This window comes from Anser brachyrhynchus (genome assembly GCF_964034855.1).
Source record: "Anser brachyrhynchus genome assembly, chromosome: 14".
In the NCBI taxonomy this organism is placed as follows: Eukaryota; Metazoa; Chordata; class Aves; order Anseriformes; family Anatidae; genus Anser; species Anser brachyrhynchus.
In genome coordinates this window covers 9,505,070-9,526,738 of record NC_137709.1, presented here as the reverse complement: position 1 = coordinate 9,526,738, position 21,669 = coordinate 9,505,070, and the positions used below count along the sequence as shown (strand labels likewise).

At 66.4% G+C, this 21,669-nt stretch overlaps 4 protein-coding genes across 10 annotated transcripts; 1 reads left to right on the top strand and 3 right to left on the bottom strand.

Moving 5' to 3' along the window:
- Positions 1-3,249: 3,249 nt before the first annotated feature.
- B4GALT7 (beta-1,4-galactosyltransferase 7) lies at positions 3,250-5,990 on the bottom strand. Its single transcript, XM_080555750.1, has 6 exons — positions 5,822-5,990; positions 5,340-5,681; positions 4,481-4,706; positions 4,121-4,204; positions 3,868-3,972; positions 3,250-3,734 (listed from the first exon to the last, which is right to left on the bottom strand). Exons 1-6 carry the CDS (start codon positions 5,866-5,868, stop codon positions 3,579-3,581), a joined length of 960 nt encoding a protein of 319 aa, XP_080411876.1. The 5' UTR covers positions 5,869-5,990; the 3' UTR covers positions 3,250-3,578.
- A 606-nt stretch (positions 5,991-6,596) lies between these two features.
- On the bottom strand, positions 6,597-10,355 carry LMAN2 (lectin, mannose binding 2). Its single transcript, XM_080555737.1, has 8 exons — positions 10,164-10,355; positions 9,952-10,070; positions 9,755-9,872; positions 9,145-9,224; positions 7,947-8,108; positions 7,628-7,742; positions 7,205-7,324; positions 6,597-7,134 (listed from the first exon to the last, which is right to left on the bottom strand). The coding sequence occupies exons 1-8, from the start codon at positions 10,312-10,314 to the stop codon at positions 6,974-6,976; spliced, it is 1,026 nt and encodes a 341-aa protein (XP_080411863.1). The 5' UTR covers positions 10,315-10,355; the 3' UTR covers positions 6,597-6,973.
- Positions 10,356-11,046: 691 nt separating this feature from the next.
- LOC308177870 (ADP-ribosylation factor-like protein 3) lies at positions 11,047-13,651 on the bottom strand. Of its 6 annotated transcripts, XM_080555735.1 has the most exons (7): positions 13,335-13,651; positions 13,016-13,131; positions 12,532-12,720; positions 12,333-12,449; positions 12,178-12,228; positions 11,307-11,492; positions 11,047-11,219 (listed from the first exon to the last, which is right to left on the bottom strand). In XM_080555735.1, exons 1-7 carry the CDS (start codon positions 13,510-13,512, stop codon positions 11,172-11,174), a joined length of 885 nt encoding a protein of 294 aa, XP_080411861.1. In that variant the 5' UTR covers positions 13,513-13,651; the 3' UTR covers positions 11,047-11,171. The 6 variants fall into 6 exon arrangements, with proteins under 6 accessions (XP_080411861.1, XP_080411860.1, XP_080411857.1 ...); XM_080555734.1 differs by having other exon boundaries at positions 11,047-11,492; XM_080555731.1 differs by having other exon boundaries at positions 12,178-12,449; positions 12,532-13,131.
- A 1,109-nt stretch (positions 13,652-14,760) lies between these two features.
- Positions 14,761-21,547, top strand: RGS14 (regulator of G protein signaling 14). 2 transcript variants are annotated; one of them, XM_080555729.1, is made up of 15 exons: positions 14,761-14,923; positions 16,033-16,054; positions 17,021-17,175; positions 17,286-17,378; positions 17,890-18,033; positions 18,131-18,280; positions 18,418-18,538; positions 18,615-18,739; positions 18,808-19,005; positions 19,094-19,170; positions 19,271-19,397; positions 19,625-19,706; positions 19,898-19,956; positions 20,114-20,228; positions 20,442-21,547. In XM_080555729.1, exons 1-15 carry the CDS (start codon positions 14,879-14,881, stop codon positions 20,678-20,680), a joined length of 1,752 nt encoding a protein of 583 aa, XP_080411855.1. In that variant the 5' UTR covers positions 14,761-14,878; the 3' UTR covers positions 20,681-21,547. The 2 variants fall into 2 exon arrangements, with proteins under 2 accessions (XP_080411855.1, XP_080411854.1); XM_080555728.1 differs by lacking the exon at positions 16,033-16,054 and having other exon boundaries at positions 14,761-14,927; positions 16,994-17,175.
- The last annotated feature ends 122 nt before the right edge of the window (positions 21,548-21,669 follow it).

Below are 21,669 nucleotides of genomic sequence, written 5' to 3'. Positions count from 1 at the left end.
CGGGCCCGGCCCCGGCGCTCGGTGAGCAGCGGGGGAGCGGCCCCGGGTGCCCGCCGCACGCCCCCCCCCCCCCCGGTAGGCTCCAGCAACCGGCGGGGTGTCGGTGTGGCAGCACCCGGTGTCCCTCGGTGGGAGGCGACGGGCCTCGTCCCTCCGCATGGGCACCCGCCGCCCTGCAGCGTGCCACGCGCCGTCCCCCCGGGGAGCGGGACGGCGGCGGCAGCCCGCACGCACGCAGCACCCGTCCTCCTCCGGCCTGGGTCCGGGGACGCGAGCAGCCGGGCCCCGGCGGCTGCCAGCCCCCCCCCGCCACCCGCCGCAGTCCTCAAGCTGTGCTGCCGGTGCTCACCCACACGCACACGCTGTCCCCGTCCCCGTCCCCGGGCTCACATGCTCGCCTTATCCTCGGCCTGGTGCCAAGGCACGCCGCCGCTCCCGCCAGCCCCGCGTTCCCCGTTGCTCCCCGCTACGCCGCAGCCACGGCACAGGCGGCCTCGGAGCGCCACACGTGTGGTGGTCCCCCCGAGCCTGGACTTGGATTTGGGGCAAGGAGGCAACACGAGGAGGATTGTAAGGGTGTTGGCCCTAAGGGGCAGTGGTGCCATGCCCTGCCCTCCCTCGCAGCCTCTTCACCCGTCACCTCCCACACAAACCCCGGCCTTCTGCCTCATCCCCAGGAGCCCGTGGCCACGCACACACTTGTCCCCATTTCCCTGCTGGAGGGGCCGGCAGGCGGGTGGTGACAGCGTCCTGCCTGGGCCTTGGTCCAGGCAGGTCGTGGAGGTGCTGGGCTGACTCGTAACGGGAGCTCATCACATCCCTTCCCGTCTGCCCCGCTTCCTGCTGCCACGTCCCGGCCCCACCACGGGCTGTGCGCTCTCCATCACGTCCCTGCGGGATGGCAGCTCCCTGCCTCTCCCTGCTCGTTGCAGCCCCACATCGTCACGACGCTACCGCAGTTTGGTCGGCCACCAGCACGCCGGGAACTGCCTGGTCTGAACCAGCCTGGCAATAGAAGGCACCCGTGTGCCTGCAGCAGCCCCCGCACAGCTCGCTGCAGCAATTCGGGCCCCAGAAGGGGGGAGGCAGAGGGGCAGGGCTGGGACTATAGGAGCCCTCGCTGCCTCCGAGTGTCCTGGAGTGAGACTGGAGCCGTGACCCCTCCTAAGGGCTGCTGAGAACCCAGCCAAGCACAGAAATGCCAGGAGGCCTCGGGCTCGGCTCCGCAGGGCTCCCGGGACACGGGCGGCTCGGAGGCAGGGTGTTACCATCTGCAAAAATGCGGTGGGGAAAAGCCTCAGCCCCTCCCGCTGGGCCTTTGCTAATAACAAAGTGCGTGGGGGGGAGCGGAGCTGAGCGACCTCCGAGGCACATTGAGGGCTATAAAAGGAAGCCGGGTCTCCAGCAAGGCGCCTCTTCCACAAAAGCAACCGGAGGATGAGGGGGCTGCGAGCGGAGCTGAGAAATAGCTGCCAGGCAGCGGGAGAGGAGCCTTTAGCGCTGAGCGAAGTGCGAGGTGCACATATGCTCTCTGCTTCTGCACAGCTCCGTCTTCGTGAAACCTGATGAAACTGTGTCATCTATTTTGGACGGTGCGGAGCGATACTTTGATCTGCCTCCACCAGCCGAGGCTGCAGCTCGGGCACAGATAAGTGGCTGACGTACGGGTGGCCAATCCCCAAACCCAAGGGATGGAGAGGAGACTGGGGTCAGCGTTCACACCCCCTGAGGCACCGTGGGCCTTTGCAGTGGCGATGCTGGGCCGACATCTCCCCGCAGCCAAGGGCACAATGGGTCTTGGGGACGCCTCCGCACACAGGACCAAAGCAGCCTGCAATCTTCATGCAGGATATCAGCGCCGGGCTGGGGACAAGAACATCAAGAGCCAAGGCGGCGCTGGCCGGGTGAGCCCACACCCTGCGGTAGGGCCGGCAGGGCGGAGAGGCCCTGGGGAGCTCCTGGGCAGCGCGTTCCCCATTCCCCCCTGCCCCGGGGCAAGGACAGGCCCCAAGCTGGGGAGGAGCACAGGCTGCGCCTGCCCGCGCGTTGGATGATGCAAGGAGCACGGGCTGAGCCTCGCCACCACCTTCACCCCTCCTTGAAGGCAGCACCCCGGTATGCAGGGCTCCATGCTCCTCACCTGGCTCTGGAGCAGCCCGGAGGGCAGGTGGCAGCAGATCCACCGGGACCCGCTCCCCCCATGCGGTTTGTGACCCCCGCACAGCTCTGGGTCTGTCTGCTCCCTCATCTCGGGGCTCCTCCCCGGAGGTGCCACGTCCCCATGGGACAGGAAGCTCCTTGGCTTCCCTGGATGGCGACAGCTTCTGTCTGGAGCCATCTGCCAGCACCCGGCAAGGCAACTGCTTCAGGAAGCACCAGGCAGAAGGGACAAGGACAGAAGGGGACCAGGCAAGGCGGCAGGCCGGGTGCCAGCCCAGCGCAGCGCTGGTGACGGGGCCAAACGCTTGGCTGGGAGGCATTGCCCAGCTTGAGGAGGCAACAACACCAGGAACGGGTGCCAGGGCCCCGGAGGCAGCATCGTGCACCCCACACATGGCAGTGTCTGCGAGCCAGCCCGAGCCCCCCGTGCTTTGGAGCAGCATGGCACCGATTCACCCAGCAGCTCCAGCAGGTGGCCAGGCCAGGCTGCAGGAGGAAAGGAGCCCAGAGCTGGTGGGTCAGGGTGAGCAGAAGCATCCTAGATGTCACAGAGCCTTGTCACTCCCAGCACAAGCATTGGCAGCATGGCCATCAGCTCTGGGGACGGTGACCAGGACCATCTTAGGGCTCCGGCCCTTGCTCTGTCCCTCCTGCGCTGTTCTGCAGGACCATGATTCCCCGCAAATGGTGCAGGTGAGGCTGATTTCTACCAAACCCAAACCACTGGCAGCTCCCAGGGCCCCAGCCAGGATCACCAGGATCAGGTGAGGATCACCAGCCAGGCCAGAGGGGCCTTCCCTGCTTCCCCAGCCCTGGATCCCTGCTGCAGTGCCCCCAGGCACCTTCCCGGCAGCCAGACAGGGATGTTTCCCTCCTCCTCCCTATCTCGTGTCCAGCACCACGGGGCTGGCACGGCTACTTGGCCTGGGCACCTTCCCCGAGCCTTTCACTGAGCCAGACAAGTCCTGAGCCCACACCACAGCCCTCACACCCCCTCTGAAGCAGAACAGATTGCCTGTCCAGAGGCCGAGCTAGAAATGGGTGCACTGAAACCAGTCAGGGGAAGGCAACAGGAAAACACAGCAGTGCTGCGTGTTGCAGGGCATTTACTGCTCACAGATGCCCTGACAGTTCTTTATTGTCCTCTGAACCGGGTGGCAGCTCAGCCACGTCCAGTACAGAAAAAAAACGCCTCCTGCACCTGCCCTGGGAGGCAGCACCGGCGTTTGCAGCAATGCCACGGAGTCCTGCTCTTGGCCTCTTCTGCTGGTCCCAGCAAAGACAAGTTCTCAGCCCTTTTTGTTCCTCTGCGTCTTGCCAGCACCGCCACGCTCGTCTGCTGCAAAAATCCTGCCTGCTCCAAGCAGCTCGGCGGCAGCCCTGGCACCTCGGCATGAGCACAGCGCACAGGGACAGGCTCAGCCAAACGTGCACCACGGGGTCTCGTTTGTGTCACAGTCCAGCAAGATATTAAGGACGGTGCAGGGGGCTCCTGCCACGCTCAGAGCTGTCCGTGACTCGATTCGGTACCGCACGTTGTTCAGGCCTCCCTCCCGGTCCACCTTAAACTGTTCCTGAGGGAGAGAAAGACCGCTCAGGAGAAAGCACCCGGTGCCTGGGAGAGGAGCAGAGAGCTGGCAGGGAGGGCTCCGAGCACGTGGTGGTAGCAACCCGCATCTCTCGTGGTCCTCCTCCATCAAGCCTCACCTGCTTCTGAGCAGCGATGCGCTTCTGGTCTCTCTTTCTCCAGGCTGGGTCGTGCAGGTGCTGGAAGGTCTCGTACCCAGTTGTGATTCCAGAGGGACGGCGAACCTGGGAGCAGAGCAAAACTTCTGTAAAGCGACTGAAGCACGTGGAAGGGCCCTGCCCCTGTCCCAGCCTCGATAGCTGCAGCAGGGATCCAGTGGGGAGACAAGGAGAAGGGCAATTTCAACCGAGGAGGCCGCGGAGCACAGCTTACCTGGAGACCAGCTCCTTTGATACGTCGATAAAACTCATCGTCCTCCCGGCCCCAGCCCCAGAAGCGGTTGGACATGCCGTTGCACTGAAACGAGAGGGGCATTGTACCAGCCGGGGTCCTGCTCTCCTCCCGCAGCCACAGCACAACTCCGCGTGGCGCAGGGAGCAGACAACAGCATCACAAGCCCCAGGCACGCCTGCGGCCTTCCCTCTCCTGTCCCCAGCCAGCTCAGACCGCAGGCTCTGTCCCTGTAGCATTTTGACTCCTCTTCCCCCTTCCTGAGCACGGAGCACGACCTGACTGCGTGCCAAGACCACGTCGTACCCCAAACTGGCCGGGGCGTCGCACCCACGTGCTCACCATCTCGTAGTGCTGCTTGGTGAGCAGCAGGATGCCCCCCACGTAGGTTTTATAGTGGTACAGCGGGTGCAGCTCCGGGGACGCCACGTGGAAGGGCCCTGCCTCGGGGTAGCTGTAGTCCAGCTGCTCGTTGAGGGGCAGGAGGTCGACATCGTGCATCGCAATGTAGTCGGTGTCGTTGCCGCTCTCCAGGAAGCCCACGTTGATCAGGGACGCTCTGTTAAACCTGCCACGGGACCAGGGACTCTCAGCGCCAAGCACAGCAGCCCCTGTCCCTCCACGTCCACCTCCCGTGCCCCACGGCCCCAGCCTGGTCCCCAAACAGGGACTGTCACCGCAAAGCCCCTCTGCACAGACACACAAACACGGCGTCCCCTGGCTGCACAGCTCCGGGTGCTCCAGCTGCCCGCCCTGAAGCCGTGCCCCTGTGCAGGGCTGCGCACGCTCAGCCTAACAGCAACGTGCAGGGGTTCGGCCACTGCCTGCAGGAAGGGGTCAAAGCAAACTCCACCTGGCTGGGTGCAGCACGGGGCAAGCTACAGCATTTCCAAACACCTCAAGGAATTCAGTGTCCCCAGAGGTTTGCTGCTAAGTGGCACTGGGAAGAAAGCTGCAACATCTGGGGGTATTGAATTCTCTTCTTGCTTACGAAGGATGGCAGGGAAAGAAACGAGGCACTGCTTTGTCCTTCTGTAAGCTTTAGGGTGAGCAGCGGTGGGCAGAGCATCGCGCCACGGCCCTGACTCCTCGCTGCGCGTGCCCCGAGTTCCCCAGCACCGAGAGGCCAGCAGGAGCCCCTCGGTGCTTGGGCACGGGGCTCCCGGCCCCCTCCGCTCCCCGAGCTCCGACCACCGCGTACCTGAAGTGATCCACCTGGTTGAGCACCAGGATGTGGTGGCGGATCCTCTTCTTGCTCAGGAAGCGGTGCATGTAGGGCACGAAGGCCAGCAGCTCCTCGAAGCGCTCGCGGAAAGGGACGAGCAGGGCCAGGCGGTGGGGACCCCACGACGGGTCGTCGGCCGGGGGGGCTTGGGGCTCGGGCGGGCAGGGCCGGCGGGGGACCCCTCTCCCGGGGGGAGCCCCCTCGCCCGAGCAGCTGAGCTGGAGCCAGAGCAGCGAGGCGAAGCCCAGGAGCAGCGCCGCGAAGAAGAGCTGGAAGACGGACACCTTGCCGGGCAGGAGCCCCAGGAGCTGCGGGGAGCTGGGGGCACGGCGGGCGGTCAGCGGGGACCCCCCGGCGTCCCCCCACCCCGGTGTCCCCCCCACCGGACCCACACCCCCTGAGGACCCCCCCCCCGGTACCCAGAGCCCTGCCCCCCCCCCCGTGCCGCCCCCGCTCACCCGCCGCCGCGCAGGCGGAGCGCGGCCCTGCGGCGGCCCGGCCCCATGGCGGTACCCGGAGGTCCCGGTCCCGGTCGGGGCACCGGTACGGGCACCGGCCCCGGCCCCGCCGCCGGGCCACGCTGGCTGCGCCCCGCCGCTCCCCCGGAAACAAGGCCCGGCCCCGCCGCCCCGCTGCCTTCCGCCCGGCGGGGGCGGGACGGGGGCGGGCCCGGGGGCACCGCGGGGACATCCCCCCCCCCCCCGGGCATCCCCTGCGCTAGCATCATCAGGGACCCCCCTTCCCCCAATTCCTCCCCCTTCATTCCCCCCCTCCCCCAATTCATCCCCATCCCTTCCCCCAATTCATTCCCTCCACCCCTTCCCCCATTCATCCCCCCCCCTTCCCCCAATTCACCCCCCCCAATCCATCCCTTCCCCTAAATTCATCGCCCCTTTCCTCAGTTCATCCCCCACATCCCTTTCCCCAAATTCATCTCCCCTCCTTCCCACTTACTGTCCCCCAGTTCGTTTCTCCCCTCTTCATTCCCTGCAATTCTCCCCCCCCGCTTCATTCCCTCCAATTCTTCCCCCCCCCCCATTCCCCCCAATTTGTTTTCCCCTAGGAACTAAAAGAGAGTTTCCTCTGCTTGTATGTGCTTGCTTTGTACGTGCTTACTTAGACTATTGAATCATTAAGGTTGGAAAAGACCTCCAAGAACATCTGGTCCCCCTTCATTCCCCCCCCAAAATCCCCCCCCTTCACTCCCCCCCCAGACACAGGCAGAGCCGCAGGTGGTGTCAGTCCTTTAATGCCCTCACAGCCCCGACCCCACACACCCCCTACATTCACGCCCGCCGGCATCAGCTCCCCCCCCGCACCCCGGGCAGCGCAGCAGGTCCTGGGGGGCAAGGGGGGGCCCGGAAAGGCAGCGGGAGGCACCCGCCCCGGGCTGCAGGAGATGGGGGCCCCCACGGGAATCGCCCCCCCTGGGTCCGGCCCGCTGGAGGCCACGTGTCCGGCAGGAGTTACGGCCACAGGGACAGGTAAGAAAATACTTCTTGTATTTCTCAGAAACAGCTTTTAGAAACCACAGTTTGTTGTTGTTGTTTTTTTTACAGCTCCCCATAGAAAAGAAGGGTTTGTGCACAACCAGAGCCCCGTTTCTTCCACTAGTAAAAACGCTTGTTCCGCTCCTGGCGCTTCTGGAAGACCACAGCTCCCACCACAGCGCAGACGATGATGCCCAGCAGGGCGCAGAGCAGGAGCAGGAACACCTTCCACCCGGTCAAGGGCCCACTTCGGAAATTCCCTGTCGGGTCATCCACGTTGTCTGCAAGGAGAGAAAAGCTATAGGGACACCCGAATCCTCCAGCAAAGGTCTCGGAAGCCCAGAGACTCACCTTTGGGTGATTTGAGGAGGCTGACGCTAGGCTCAATTTTTGTCCAGTCAACGGTGTCGTCTTCTAGAGGGTGCTCCACCATGAGCTGGAACAGCTTCATCGAGATGATGTCGTGATTGTCTAGGGAACAACCATCAGCACTGGAGACTGCCGGAAGCCTTGAGAAGCGCCCACGCCTCCAGAGCACCCCCAGATCTGTGCTCTGCCAGGCACAGGTCTCCTTCCCTCTGAAACCACCCTCACAGCCCAGCTATCGAACTGATTTAGGATGTTCCTTAGCTTTTAGACGCCTCTTTTCCCAGGTTGCGGGTCCCTACCCAGCACAGTTTCAAAAGCCCGGTGAACAATACAAGGAAAGGAAGGCACCTATTGCACCCATAGCGTGACGTGCCAGGCAACAAGCAGCGAGCCAAGCCCACTCACCAGACAGGTCTCCAGTGCCCGCAGAAGCACCGAAGAAGTAGCCAGTGGGTAGCTGGACCCCTGCGATGTCAATGCAGTTCTTCCACTCATTCTTATCTTCCACATCTGTCATCACCTGCGAGACAAGGGGGCTCACACCAAGAACGCCGGCTGTCCTCCCGCCCAGCCGACAGCAATTTTAGAGCCAGAGTTGCAGGAGAGCAGGAGGCCGAGCCCGGCCAACCACCTCCACCACAGCAGCACCCCCGCCTCCAGCACTGCGCTGTCGAACGGGCACGCCGAGCCCCGCCAAGGGCGCGAGGCTCCCGCCACGGCTCACCGTCAGGCGGCCCCGGGAGTACCGGATGGCCAGGAAGGTGTCGTGGTTCTGGTTGCGGAGGTCGGCGGTGCACCCTGCCAGCTCCGTCCAGCGCCCGTCCTTGCTGTGATCGTACGTCAGGGAGCCGTTGTTCACCATGGCGGAGATGTACGGGAACACGCGCTGCAGGGAGCGGAACGTCGCTGCAGGGAGCCTGCGGGAGCCTCCCCCTGCCTGCTCTGAAACCTCGGCAAGACCATTATCCCAGCGAGGGAACGGCGCGGAGAGCTGAACAATTGGATCAAGGCTCCTGTTCTACGCAAAGCTGTTTCTAAAACGAGCAAGGGCTTGTTCTGGTCTAAAGCAGTGGCCTGTTCTCATCTTCTGCACTGAGGCCCCCCGCGGGCTCACGCAGCACTGTGTGACCGTGACAACGGGACCGTCCCCAGCGAGCGGCTTGCAGAGAAAAGACAAAACCAGGTAAAAAGCCTACAAGCAGAGCACAGAACTATAGCGGGCAGCAATTGCTCATTACCAGCGAAACCACAGATACTATTTTTTAGTCAGTGCGTGGCATACACTGGAAGGGGCCAACTGGAGGCAAGAATCAACGACTCACTGAGCATCGAGACAAGGGCACAGGGCCGCTTCCAGGTGTTTGTGACTGGAGTATCGGGGTTTTGGCGTGATAAATCTCCCTAACACCCTTACACCGTCTGACTGTGCCGTAACTAGACCCACAAATGCAAAGCAGGGCAGAAGAAAAGGACCACAGCCCCCATGGGACCGAGCTGTATTTCAACCACAAGTATTTCTGGAGCAGAAAGCCAGCACAGGAGCTTCTCTTTTAGAGACACCTGCGCTGGAAACGGAAACAGCGCGGGATGATCACAGAGGTTCAGGAAGTGACACTCAGGATGAGCACCCTTTCATATGGATTCCTTGAACTTGACTTATTGGTGCAGAGTTCACACTTGATCTCTGCTGTCCTCTCAGCCAGCAGGGAAAAGGCCTTGGAACCATCTGCGCAGTCAACACCAGAAGATGGAGCAAGCACCTTCTTGTCTCCATTAATGCACATAAATCCTCTGCCCTTCGCTAGCTCCCAGAGCAGGAAGAACAACCTGTTCTCACATAAGGAGCTTTCCTTGCCCAAGTCATGAAGCACTCGGATCATGAAACCACGAGGAAACGGCACCGAGCTCCCTGAACTACTCACCTCTGTTGCTTCATCGTTGGGATAGGTGTCAAGGAAAATAGCCAGCCCGTGAAAATTATCCTTGCTGCCAAAGACAGGACCTGGAACAGGGCAGAACAAAGTGAACAAATAAACAGCACTCAGAAGAAATTTGTGCCCAGAAACAAGGCAGCCGTCTGTCACCTTTCAGGGAGCCCAGAGGAAGTTAAGCCTTCCTGTACGAACAGAAAAGCTACGCAATTCTGTGCCCACGTCCTGAAATCCCAAGATGGGAGGACTTTGAGGTGCCTTGAAGCCAGCATGAGCGGCTCAGCCCTGCCTCACTACAAAGCAAAGCCTAACCAGGCAGCAATTGCATGAGAACAGCAGGCACAACGCTCACGCTGCTGCACGCAGGCTGCAGACAGCCGCGCTCCCTGGGAGCCACGGGACACGGGTGAGGTGCCCGCTGGGAAGAGCTGCAGAAGCGCTGGTTGGCAGGTGCATGGATGTGGGCAGTCAACGCCAGGGAGATGAAGTGCAGCCAAGGAGAGCTCAGACCACTGCTCTGGAGCCCCTCCAGCACAAGAGCGGCCCGGAGGCCACTCCAGCGCCCACCCGCGCACGGGGCATCCGCTCACTGGGCACCCACCTGGCACCAGGCGCTCCTGCGTGTACCACAGGGCGAGCCCGTCCCCGTGCAGGTTCTTCTTGCCGGCCCCGTGGATCTTGAAGTGGACGTGGAGCTCCCAGTCCTTGAGGAAGCAGGGCTGTGCGGACAGACAGCGGGACGCGGTCAGGACGGCGGCAGCGCCCCCCCGCGCCCCCTCCCCCGGCCCCGGCGCTCACCACGCGGTTCCAGATGGAGCCCTCCCGGCTGCGCTCGTCGGGCGTGAGGCGCACGTACTGGCTGGTGACCATGGTGCTGCCCTGGAAGTCCCACAGCGGCATGGCGGCCGAGCCCGCGCCTGCAGCGGGCACAGGGAGCGCGCCTCAGCACCGGGCACCGGGCCCCGCCCCCCCGGTCCCGGTCCCGGTCCTCCATCCCGGTCCCCGCTCACCCTGGTAAGGCTTCATCAGCGAGTGCTCGCGCTTCAGGTGCTCGCTGTTGCCGTCCGTCAGCTCGGCGGGCACGGGCCCGGCCCCCGCCAGCAGCAGCACCGCGGCCGCCCACAGCCGCGCACCCGCACCCGCTCCTGCCGCCGCCGCCATGCTCCGCTTCCGCCTTCCGCCCCGCCCCGCCCTCCCGCTGAGCGGCGGGCCGAGCCGCCAATCACCGAGCTCCACACCGCCGAGAGCCCGCCTCCCTCGGGGGGGCACCGCCTATGGGCGGAGGGCGGTGCGCCTCCCGGCGTACACTGCGCGGCGGCGCGCGCGGGGATGCTGGGAGGTGTAGTCCGCTCCGGTACGCCTCGTGCGGGTCACGTGCGCGGCCCGTGGTGTTGCCTCCTCCTCCCCGCCCGGCAGCCCTGTTGCCATGGCAACGCCTCACAAGATGGCGGCAGGCTTTGAGGGCCTGGGGTGGGGCCCCCCGCCATAGGAAGGGGTGGCTGAGGTGGTGCAGGCATCATGGGCTTTATTGAGAGCCACCCACGGCCCTTAAGCTCCACAGCCTGTCTCATAGAATCACAGAATCATTCTCATAGAATCCCAGAACCATTAGAGCTGGAAAAGCCCTCCAAGGTCATCTGGTCCAACCACCCCCATACCACCACTGTCACCAAACCACGTCCCCAGGCACCACGTCCAACCTCTCCGTGAACACCCCCAGGGATGGTGACACCACCACCTCCCCGGGCAATCCGTCCCAATGCCTGGCCGCTCTGGCTGGGGAGGCAGCAGCCACATCCTGCGGGAACGGAGGGGTTCACACCGTTCGGCTGCATCTTTATCTGGGGTGCGCAGAGTGACGTGGGCAGACGAGCAGTGAAAGACTAGGTGGAAAACCCATCTGAGCAAGAGTTTGAGGCTCAGGGCCCAGTCAAGCCTTTGGGAGGAGTGAGGGGACAAGGGCGGTTGGCCATGGCTTAGGGACCCGCGGCTCAGTCCACTCTGGCACTTCACAGCTCTCACTTCTTCCTGTTCATGATCTGGCTGGAAATCCAGTTCATCCCATCCTGGAAGGAAGAGAGACGTGAGCACAGCCCCAGAGCACGGCAGGCCCTTAGGTCTTCTCCCACCCCGCAGAGCCCTCGCCTCTCTACCTGCACTCCTTCCCCGGACAGGGCTGAGCAGGCCTGGATCTGCCATTCCCGGTCCCGGTAGGTGTGGAGGCTCAGCCCTTCCGCGATTTCAGCCGCAGGTGCTGCCGTCACCAGGTCCTGCTTGTTGGCAAACACCAGCAGCGGGACCCCCGTGAGAGACTCGTCCTCGGTGAGCTCGGCCAGCTCCTGCCGAGAGATAACCTTGTCCCAGGAGAGCGGCCCCAGCGGGCTGGGGCAGCCCGCTCACCACAACCCAAATCCAAAGAAGCCGTGAGGTCTCCATATCCCAAGGGGCAGACGTGCACCCCTGAAGCTACATCTGCCCCCCAGAGAACCTGGAGCCGCTCTCAGCATCACCTGGGGGATAGACGCGCCCGGCACCGAGTGTGCCTTGGGCAAAGGGCAGCAGCGGCAGCAGGCTGCTGTCAGCCCCGGCTGTCTGGCGCACCCACGCCTCCGTTCCAGGCGGCGTTTGGTGTCAGCACAGCCTTGACTGGCACTGGTAGTCTCACCTTCGGTTTTACTTCCCAGGTTTTGTAATTCTGAGTTCACTACTTGAGCTTCAAGGAGTAAAGCTTTGCTTTGTCGTATGGCTCCCCTGGTGCTGGAAGGATTCCCATCAGAGGCAGTCACCCGCCCCTATGTTGGGCATCTCGGGGCATCACCCCCAGCTTGAGTAAAATGGGGAGAGCTGGCTGGGGCAGAGCTGCGCGCCCTTCCCATGCACCTATAGGGACAGCTCAGCCCCACAGGACAGCCCATAGCAGTCACAGGGAACATCCTCGCTCCCCGCTTCAGCCTCCAGCAGCTGGCGGTGCCAGGTCTGAGGCCCAGGACCCCACCACCACCCCTTATCCAGCCCCCCTCATACCTGCCCTGTCTCCTCAAAGCGCTTCTGGTCTGCGCTGTCAATGACATAAATCTGCCGGGGGGGACAAAAGGGACAGTGGGCAGCCCCTCCTCGCCCGGCGGCACAGCCCTCTGCCTGCTGCGGGAGCTCCGCTGCGGCACGGCTCCGGCGCTCACCAGCAGGTCGGTGCTGCCCAGGTACTTCCTCCAGTAGGGGCGGACGGAGCGCTGCCCCCCGATGTCCCAGACGTTCAGCTTGAAGCCGTGCGAGTGGACGCTCTTGATGTTGAACCCCTGCGCAGGGAACCAAACCCCGGCATCATCCGAGGCAGGACCTGCCGCCCTCCTGCCTCGCGTGGTCCGCAGCAGCCCCTACCTGGGTGGGGGTGATGGTGGTCACCTCCTCGGACGCCAGGCGTTTCAGCAGCGTGGTCTTGCCCGCGTTGTCCAGCCCCAGCAGGACGATGCGGAGCTCCTGCCCCGGGGAGCCCCGCAGCCTCTGGATGACGGAGAGCAGCCCCTGGGGGCGCGGGCGGCTGGGGGAGCCCTGCGGGGTGCCGGGTCGCTGCAGAGCACCCTCGTTTCAGTGGGAGGATCTGGGTGCTCTGTTGGCCGTGTACCCCGTGTCCACAGCCCAAGCGAGTCTCAGGACTTGGTCCTGAGGTGCCCAAGCTCAGGGTGGCCACACCACAGATCCACCCAGCCTGTCCCCCTCCCCTGGGTGGGCTGTCCCTGTCCCCTGGGAACCTGGCCAGCTCCCCGTGGGCTGGGGGCCGAGCCCTGGCCCTGCTCTGCCAGCCGGGAGCTGGTGCCAGCGCAGCCGCCCTGGGGCAGGCGGGGTGTAGCCGGATCCCCCTCACCTTCTGCACCTCACCCATGGTCTGGGAGCCGCTGCAGCCCGCGGCACGCCTCGGGGGATGCCGGGGGCTTGTCCTCGGGGCCACCAGCATCTGTGTGACTGGCACGCTCCCCATCCCTGGGGGAGGAAGAGGATTACGGGCTCCAGAATTAGCTGCTGTTTCTCCATTTACCCACAGCATTAAATAATGCCCTCGGCAAATCCCCCAGCCAGCTGTCACCCAGCCGTCACCTCCCCCTGCTCCCTACCCCCAGGATAAACCGGGGGGCACCGAGCATCCCCTCTCCCCACGGCGCCAGCACAGCAGGAGGACGCGGTACCTGGGCATCGTGGGCACGATGCCCTGGCAGAGTGCGGCCAAGGGACATGGAGTGGCACAGCCAGGGCACGGGTGCCCCCAGGAGAGGCACTGTGGCCCCAGCTGGGATGGCGGAGGCAGGCAGAGCCTCTCGGCGTGTGGAGCTGGCACGGCAAGGGGCGACGCCTCCTCCGGCACATCCCGGTCCCCACATTCCACTTGCATCAGCAGGATGAGGTGACACCAGCAGCCACAACCCATCCCCTCGGCCCCGTGGCGCCAGACGGCGCCGAGCACAGCGCAGGGGGGACGAGTGCCAGCCCAGCTCCCAAAGCCGTGCCGGAGTCACCGGCACAGGGGTGCCGTGGGCAGGGGATGGGGACAAAAGGGCTGCAGCCCTCACCCCGGGACCACCCTGTGGGGCCAGAATCCTGCTCCCTGCATCCCACTGCCTGCATCCCGGAGTGCAGCAGGAGGCGACGCCGGGGCACGGCTGTCCAGAGCCACCCTGGGCCACGTCAGCTGCTCCCATCAGAGGGAAACCCCCGGGCTGCTGGCAGCCGGCAGGGGACAGGGTGCGGAGGGGCACAGGCACCGCTGTCCCCAGCAGCCCACCCTAACCCCGGTGGGACAGGGGGCTCGCCCGGTCAACATTTGGGATAAATATGTGAAAATACATGAATCCAGCGGTGCATTCGCTTCTCGCTGCGGCTCGGTCCCCGGCTCAGGTTTCCTAGCAGAGGTTACCCTTGCGGGGAGGGCCGTGAGTCACGCACCCGGGGTGAGACATTTTTATTTATAACTCCCGTCACAGAGCCAAGGCAAACAACGGGACGGCGAGAGGCGCGACCGGCCTCGGCCTCGCTGCCGTGCCCGCGCGCTGCCGGCGTTAACGCTTCGCCTCTCCCCACGCAGACCCACACCGGTGCGACGCCAGCCGTCGGGGGGTTCACCCCACACCTTGTACCCCAGTCACCCACATCCCCGTGAGCGCACTGCCACGGTGCTCGTGCTTCACCCGGTTCCTCCTATCTCCCACCAAACCCTGCCGAACCTCCCCAGATCCCCTCCCGGTTGCCGGCGGGCACAGAACCGCGGCCCTGGCTCTGTGCTGAGCGCAGCCTGGCCCCGGCACCCCCCGGTACCGGCGGCTCCCCACGGGGCACGGGGGCACCCCCACAACCGGGAACCGGTGCCCGGTGCCCCGGGTGAGCCCGGGGGGTGGGGAGCGGGAGGGCGGCGGTGCCGGTGCCGTTCCCGGTGCCGTTCCCGGAGCCGTTCCCGGAGCCGTTCCCGGAGCCGTTCCCGGTGCCGTTCCCGGAGCCGGTCCCGGTGCCGGTCCCGTTACCGGTGGCGGCGTCGGGAGGGCGGCTCCGCTCCCCCCCGGCTGCGGTCTCGGTTCCCATGGCGACATTTCCTGTGGCAGCCGAAAGCGGCAGTGCCGGCGGTGCCGGGGGTGCCGGGAGGGCCGGGCCGGCCGCGCCGCGCCGCCGGGCGGGGATGCTGCGGGGCTCCGGGCAGAGCCGGTAGCCCGCCGGGGCCGGGCCGGGCCGGGCCGTGCCAGGGATGCAGGGCAAGGGCAAGCTGCTGCTGGTCCACAACGGGCGCATGGTGAGTGCCGCCGGCACCGGGGACCGGGACCGGGACCGGGAGGAGCCGCTCCGGGGGTGCCGGGGGTGGGCACGGGGCTGGGGGGGGCTGGGGCTGGGGCAGGAGGGGCTGTGGGGATGGGGCGTGTGGGGCTGGGGGGGGGATGCGCTGCTGGGATGGGATGGGTAGAGATGTGTGGGGATGGGTGTGTGGGGATGGGTGTGTGGGGACGGGTGTGTGGGGACGGGTGTGTGGGGCTGGGGAGCTTGGGGCTGGGGAGCTTGGGGCTGGTCGGTGTAGGGCTGGGTGGTTTAGGGCCGGGGAGTCTGGGGTGTGTACCAGGGATGGATGGGGAAGAGCAAGGATGGGGCGAGGTGGGGCTGTGGGGCCGGAGATGGACGAACAGGGCTGGGAGGTGCGGGGCTGCCACAGGGGGCACGGCAGGGGTATGGGGGTGGGCTAGCAGGGGGCAGGGGGCACGTTGTGGGGCCGGGGTGGGAGGCAAGGGGGGGCTGGGATGCGTGGGGCTGGGCTGGGGGCTGCAGGGCAGGCTGGGCTGCGTGGGGCTGGGGGGACACCGGCCGGCCAGGCCCAGGGCACGGCTCCAGGGTGGCCCAGGCGGGCGGTGGGCGGCCGGCACGCCCCGTGCGGGCTCTGCTCATCTCCCCGAGGTGCCACGTCCCCAAGGGAGGTGCCTGGGGCAGCCCAGGGGGATGCTGCGGGACCCGGCGGTGCCCGCTCCTGGGTGCTGGCTCTCCGGTAGCCCCAGGCCCCGAGGCAGCGAGCAGTTTGTCTGCCTGGGGCTGTGGTTCTCCTTCCTTCCCTCCCCTCCTCCCCTCCTCTTCCTGTGCCGGGGAGGCTGCTTCTCTCCTCCCCGGGTAGCTGCGGGGTGGTAGCAGCAGGGTTGTGGCCGATAGCATCTGCCCTTTCCCCATCGCTGAGCCCAGTGAGAGAAAGTCTGCGTGCTCGCTGTGAGCCCCGGCGGCTGTGTTGTGCTGGGGGGGAGCCCCACGTCCTGCCCCCGCCACGGGGCAGCAGCCCCAGATAACAGCAGGGCGGTGTTTGCCGGCGGCTCGGCCCCTCGCCCCAGCTGCTTGCCCTCCCTCACACCTCTCCTCTCCACCCCACAGGGCCCGGCCGTGTCGGATGGAGGTAAGGCTGCTCCTCGCATCGTCACCCGGGGAGGGGGAAGCCCCGCCGTGCCCGGCCCCCCCTGCTCGGATGGGGCCCTGGGTGCTGGAAGCTGCGGTGCTGGCTGGGTCACGCAGAGCCCGGTAGCTCCGAGGGGAGGCTGTCTGTTTGCCAAGTCATGCCTCGCCTTGGGCAGAACAAGAAGGGCAGGGAGCAGAGCAGCGACCTGCCTCCTCTGCTGGGGAGCCACGGGGACGCTGCCCCCCTCCCACTGGCTCCGCCGGGGGACCCCTCCTGTGCGCCCCGACCTCCGCTGGCAAGTGGCCCTCTGCTCCCCGTTGTCACCAGTCAGACCCGATCAGGAGCTGGCTGGCCGTGGGGACTTCCCTCTTTTAGGAGGAGGGCTGCATTTGAATGCAGTCATCTCTGTTCCCCTCGGCTTCCTTTAAGGCCAGGGCTGACCATTTCTGTGCCCCCAGTGGCCAGGGACAGAGAAGCAGAGAAGGGAATCGAGGCGCAAGCGTGGTCATAGTGCCAGAGGAGCCCCCCACCCATCCTCCTCGCCGCCTGCCCCTCGTCTCCCTGCCCTTCTGCTTCCCCTCCCCGCTGGGCGCCTTCCCCACGCGCCGCTTTGTTCCCCTGGGAGATGAGTCACACGTGGAGTGACGGTGACAGCCCCGGGAGGGAGTGCTGTCACCGGGAGGGAGTGCTGTCACGCCGGAAGGTGCCGGCTGTGCCATCGCGGCGCCGTGCCATCACGGCGCTGGGCTGCTGGCGATGCTGCGATGCACGGAGCAGCAGCTCGGCTCCTCGTGCTCCCACCCCGACACCTCGCAGGCTCAGGGCAGCCAGGACGGGGCAGATGAACTTGGGGCAGACACCGGGGGCGGCGGGCACCTCGGGGCTGACTTAGCCCTGGCCACGCGTGCCCCCAGGCAGGGCGGCCGCGATGGCCAGCAGCCGGACCTGAGCCTTTTTCTCTCCCAGAATTAAACGCCTCCAGGGCCCGGGGCAGCAACCACAGCGTGAACAGCCTGCCCGCCCCGCAGACCACGTGCAGCTCCGCACACGGCTCTGTGGGCAGCTGGGCAGAGTCCTTCGAGACGCTGCTGCAGGACCGCGTGGCCGTCACCTACTTCACTGTGAGTGCCGCAGCCCCGACCCCGCTCCCCGCGCCGGCCGCGGCAGCCATCCTGGCCTCGAGCATCCCACACACCGGGTGCAGCCAGGCCAGCAGCTCTCTGCCCCCCAGGAGTTCCTCAAGAAGGAGTTCAGCGCCGAGAACGTCTACTTCTGGCAGGCATGCGAGCGCTTCCAGCAGATCCCGGCCAGCGACACGCAGCAGGTACCAGCCCTGCAGCTGAGGCTGCGTCACCCAGGGGATGTGGACAGAGGGAGGGAGGTGGCAGCCACGTCACTGTGTCCCCGGGTGCTGTGTGCGGGGTCCCAGTGGACTCCCGGTACAGGAGGCTGGGGTCTCTTCTGGTCAGGACAAGGGGATGGATGCGGCGTGCATCTGAAGAGCCACAGCCAAGGCTGCCCGTCCCGTGGGGCAGGCTGTGCCTCTCCACCCTTGGGGCTGCAAGAGGAGGGAGGGTGCTGCTGCTGCCAGGACCAGGGCTGGGGAAAAAAAGAGATGCAGGGCAGGGAGGGGGACCGGGGGTGTGGGGACAGGGCCAGGTGGCTCCTCCAGCAGGTTGTACCTTTGTGGAGAGAGCGTCACGTTGTGCCCAGAGCTCGGGGCTGGATGTGGGGCTGGTGCTGGTCCTGCAGATAACTTTGGCTGGGACTTGGCCCAGTGCCCAGGGGCTCGGAGGGGAGGGGGTTCCTGGCCCCATCCTGACCCCCGCTCCCAGCTGGCGCAGGAGGCGCGGCGGATCTACGACGAGTTCCTCTCCAGCCACTCGGTGAGTCCCGTCAACATCGACAGGCAGGCCTGGATCGGGGAGGAAATGCTGGCCACCCCCTCCCCAGACATGTTCCGCCTCCAGCAGCTCCAGGTGAGACAATCCCCCCCCCCCCCCCCAAGCCCCGCTCCAGCAGCCCCCCGGGGAGCCGTGGGCTGGGGCACTGAGCGGGCACCTCCTCCCCTCGCAGATCTTTAACCTGATGAAGTTCGACAGCTACACGCGCTTCGTGAAGTCCCCCCTCTACCAAGCCTGCCTGAGGGCCGAGAGCCAGGGGCAGCCCCTGCCAGACCTGCGGCCCCACTCCCGCAGCAGCAGCCCCCCCCCAGACCTCAGCAAGGTGAGCGGGATGCAAAGGGGGGGACACAGACCCATCCTGGGGCCGGTCACCGTCCCCACCGCGTCACAAGCCCGGCCGCGGGCTGATGACAGAGACGTGCTGGGGGACGGAGGCTGAGCCTCCTCTCCTCGCCCCAGAAGTCGAAGCTGAAGCTGGGGAAGTCCCTGCCTCTCGGCGTGGAGACGGCCGGCAGCGGGGCCACCCGCAGCCCCCGCCGCTCCTTCCGCAAGGGCGAGCGACGGGAGCCCTCCTGGGCAGGTAGGCACCGTGTAGGGCAGCTGGGGACAGCCCCGTCCCCACGCCGTCCCCATCCACGGGTGTCCGTTTGTCCTAGACGGGGGAGAAGGCGGTGGAAGCGCCGTGCTGTGGAGAGAGTCCCAGGGCTCCCTCAACTCCTCCGCCAGCCTGGACCTGGGCTTCCTCTCCTCGGCCAGCACGGCCGCCAGCCCCTGGACGGAGGTGAGTCCTCGCCGCGCCGGCCCCGCGCCGCCACCGGCCCTGCTGATGGCGGCTCTCCCGTCCCGCAGGGCCATCGCAAGAGCCTGGGGGGCAGCGAGGCCGAGGCCAAGCCCACCAAGTACTGCTGCGTCTACCTGCCCGACGGCACGGCCTCGCTGGCCGCTGTGCGGCCCGGCCTCTCCATCCGCGACATGCTGGCTGGGATATGCGAGAAGCGCGGCTTCAGCCTCCCCGACATCAAGGTGTACCTGGTGGGCAACGAGCAGGTACGGGGCAGGGGGGCTCCGGGCAGCGGGGCTGGCGCGGCGTGGATGTGCCCGTGCCAGGAGCCTGCTGATGCGTTGGCTCTCGCAGAAAGCGTTGGTGCTGGACCAGGAGTGCTGCGTGCTGGCAGACCAGGAGGTGAAGCTGGAGAACAGGATCAGCTTTGAGTGGGTGTCGTTTTCAGGATTAATGCCTTCCAGTCCACATCATCCCCCCAACCTCCCTGCAGAGCCGCTGACACCTCTCGCGTCTTCTTCCTCCCCGCAGCCTGGAAATCTCCTCCCTGAGCAAGACCATCCGCATCACGGCCAAGTCCACCAAGCGCATCCGGGAAGCGCTGCAGCCCGTGCTGGGCAAATACGGCGTCAACGTGGAGCTGGTGCTGCTGCGGCGGGTGAGGGCTGCCAGCCACGGCACTGGGCCGGGGGGTCTGGGGGGGTGGGGGGCAGCAATCCGGGCTGAGCTGGGCAGCGCCAGGTGGGTGCACTGTGTGCCAGGCTGCCCCTGACCTGGCGGGGCTGTGACCAGCGAGCTCAGATGCTGGTTTCATGGGCTCTCCGCCCGGCCACCCTTGCCATGCACCGCATCACACCGGTGTGACGCTGGGGTTTTCCGATGCAGCAAGGTGAGTCGGCAGCGCTGGACCTAGAGAAGCTGGTTAGCACGGTGGCTGCGCAGAAACTCGTCCTGGAAACGCCAGCAGGTAACGTCTGGGGACAGCCGTGTCCCCTCCCGAGCCATGTCACTCCCCCGAGCTGTGCCAGCCCCCTGAGCCCATCCTGCTCACGGGGCCGGGCTGCTTTCTGCTGGCCACGGCTCCTGCTCCCTGCGTGGGCTCTGTCCTGTCACCAGCCAGGACCGTGGTGCTGAGCCCTGCTCCTCTGTACATTGCAGACATGAGAGTGACAGAGAGCGCCGAGGCTGCGGCTGCCCCCTCCCCGCTCCGCAGCGAGGTGAGTCCCAGATCCTCCCTGCTCAGGAGGGGAGATGCCCCGGGCTGCGGGGGTGCCGTGGGGTAGGGGTGCCCGCTGCAGGGGCAGGAGCAGGCTGCCGTGGGCCGGGGGAGCGCTGCCTCCCTGCCCCGGTGCTGAGCCCGGCCGCTCGCCGCAGGAGGGAAGCCCGACGGGAGCAGAGGCCGACGCGCCGTGGGGGATGCCCTCCTCCTCCTGCAGGTCCCGGTCCTCGGCTGCCACCAACCTGAACCGCCGCACCTATGACCTGGAAGGTGAGAGCCCAAAACCCACGGGATTGGGGCAAAACACAGGGTGGCGAGGGGAGCAGGGTCCCCACTGCGCCGGGGACAGGCACGGGGTCCCGTGGGCGCAGGGTCCCGAGTAGATGTTGCGGGTGCTGCGTTTGGGGTCACATCAGGCCGAGGCATTTGGGAGAGAGCGGGTGGCAGTGCCGGGCTGAGGTGCATGTCCTGCTTTTCCCCCAGGGCTGGTGGAGCTGCTGAACCGTGCCCAGAGCTGCCGGGCCAACGACCAGCGGGGGCTGCTCTCCAAGGAGGACCTGGTGCTGCCTGACTTCCTCCAGCTGCCGGGGCAGGGCGGCAGTGCCTGCGGGGGCTCCGATCAGCCCAGCGCCCCTCACCCGGCATCCGAGGGGAACAACCACCCCGGCCCCGCTGCGGAGCCCGCGCCGGCTCAGCCCGTGGTCGAGCAGGAGCCCCGGTGAGCCCTGCCCCACGCCCGCACCCAGCGCTGGCGCCGCCGACACTGCCCGGACCGCAGATTCGTCAACGTCCTGTCCCAAACTCGTGTCGTGTTGCTGTGAGTGGTTGAGCAGCTGCCGTGCCCCTCGGTGGGGCCACGTCCTGGTGCACGTCCAGGGAGTCCTGTACATAGTTTGAACCCCCCGCTGCAAAGCACTCGGCAGCGTCCCGCGCACGCCTGGCACTGCCCTGCCCGGTGCTTCTGCCTCCCCTGCCTGGGGCAGGGCTGCCTCGGGGTGAATCCTGCTTGCGCCAGGCTGGCACGGCCCCCCGGGAAGCAGCCTGCCAGACGAAGGGCGTGCGGGATGGAGAGGATGTGGGTGGATGGGGTGGCAGGGCAGGGCAGCCCTGGGCCCCCGTGCCATGGGCAGGCAGGGATGGGAGAGTGGGTGGGGATTGATCGAGCCCCATCCCGGCAGTGGGTTCCCATGGCAAGACCCTGGAAGGGGGGGGCTGCTGAAACGGCCCCCTGCCCTGTCCCTGCTGGGGCAGTGGGCTCTCAGCCCTCGGGGCCAGGCTTGCCATGTGTTGGAGGCACCGGGGCAGCGCAGCACCTCTGGGTGCTGAGCATCTCAGCCTGCCCTGGGTGCTGCCGGGTGCCCGGCATGCCCAGCCTGCCCGCGCGGCCAGACCCGGCTGTGCCCTGGGCCACCGCTCGGTCCCCACTGCCCGGCCAGAGGCAGAGGGGTGGCCCAGGGCAGCCTCCTGGGGGGGAGCACAGCCCCCGGGCCGGACCCCAGGGCTGGCACAGAGCCCTCGTGTGTCTCCGTGGTGCTGCTCGGTCCTGTCCATGGTGTGAAACCGGGGGAAATAAAGAGCATTGCCTGGAAGCGCTTCCCTCGCCTTCCTTCCTGCCCCGCTGGGGAGCCGGGCCATGCCCAGGGGTGGCCAAGGGATGCTTCTGGTGCCATCACCTCCCTGCGCCCCAACTACCCCACAAAGCCCCTCAGGG

Coding starts and splice junctions, on each gene's coding strand:
- B4GALT7 (XM_080555750.1), bottom strand. CDS start 5,868: ATGGGGCCGGGCCGCCGCAGGGCCGCGCTCCGCCTGCGCGGCGGCGG. Junction 5,682..5,821: donor CTCCGCCTGCGCGGCGGCGG/GTGAGCGGGGGC, acceptor CCGTGCCCCCAG/CTCCCCGCAGCTCCTGGGGC. Junction 4,707..5,339: donor AACCAGGTGGATCACTTCAG/GTACGCGGTGGT, acceptor GTCCCGTGGCAG/GTTTAACAGAGCGTCCCTGA.
- LMAN2 (XM_080555737.1), bottom strand. CDS start 10,314: ATGGCGGCGGCGGCAGGAGCGGGTGCGGGTGCGCGGCTGTGGGCGGCC. Junction 10,071..10,163: donor GCTGATGAAGCCTTACCAGG/GTGAGCGGGGAC, acceptor TGCCCGCTGCAG/GCGCGGGCTCGGCCGCCATG. Junction 7,135..7,204: donor CCTCCTCAAATCACCCAAAG/GTGAGTCTCTGG, acceptor CTCTCCTTGCAG/ACAACGTGGATGACCCGACA.
- LOC308177870 (XM_080555730.1), bottom strand. CDS start 13,512: ATGTGCCGGAGGAGGCGTCGCCCCTTGCCGTGCCAGCTCCACACGCCG. Junction 12,450..12,531: donor CCACCATCACCCCCACCCAG/GTAGGGGCTGCT, acceptor TTCCCTGCGCAG/GGGTTCAACATCAAGAGCGT. Junction 11,493..12,177: donor GCTTTGAGGAGACAGGGCAG/GTATGAGGGGGG, acceptor ATCTCTCGGCAG/GAGCTGGCCGAGCTCACCGA.
- RGS14 (XM_080555728.1), top strand. CDS start 14,879: ATGCAGGGCAAGGGCAAGCTGCTGCTGGTCCACAACGGGCGCATGGTG. Junction 17,176..17,285: donor TGGCCGTCACCTACTTCACT/GTGAGTGCCGCA, acceptor TCTGCCCCCCAG/GAGTTCCTCAAGAAGGAGTT. Junction 19,006..19,093: donor ACCTGGTGGGCAACGAGCAG/GTACGGGGCAGG, acceptor TGGCTCTCGCAG/AAAGCGTTGGTGCTGGACCA.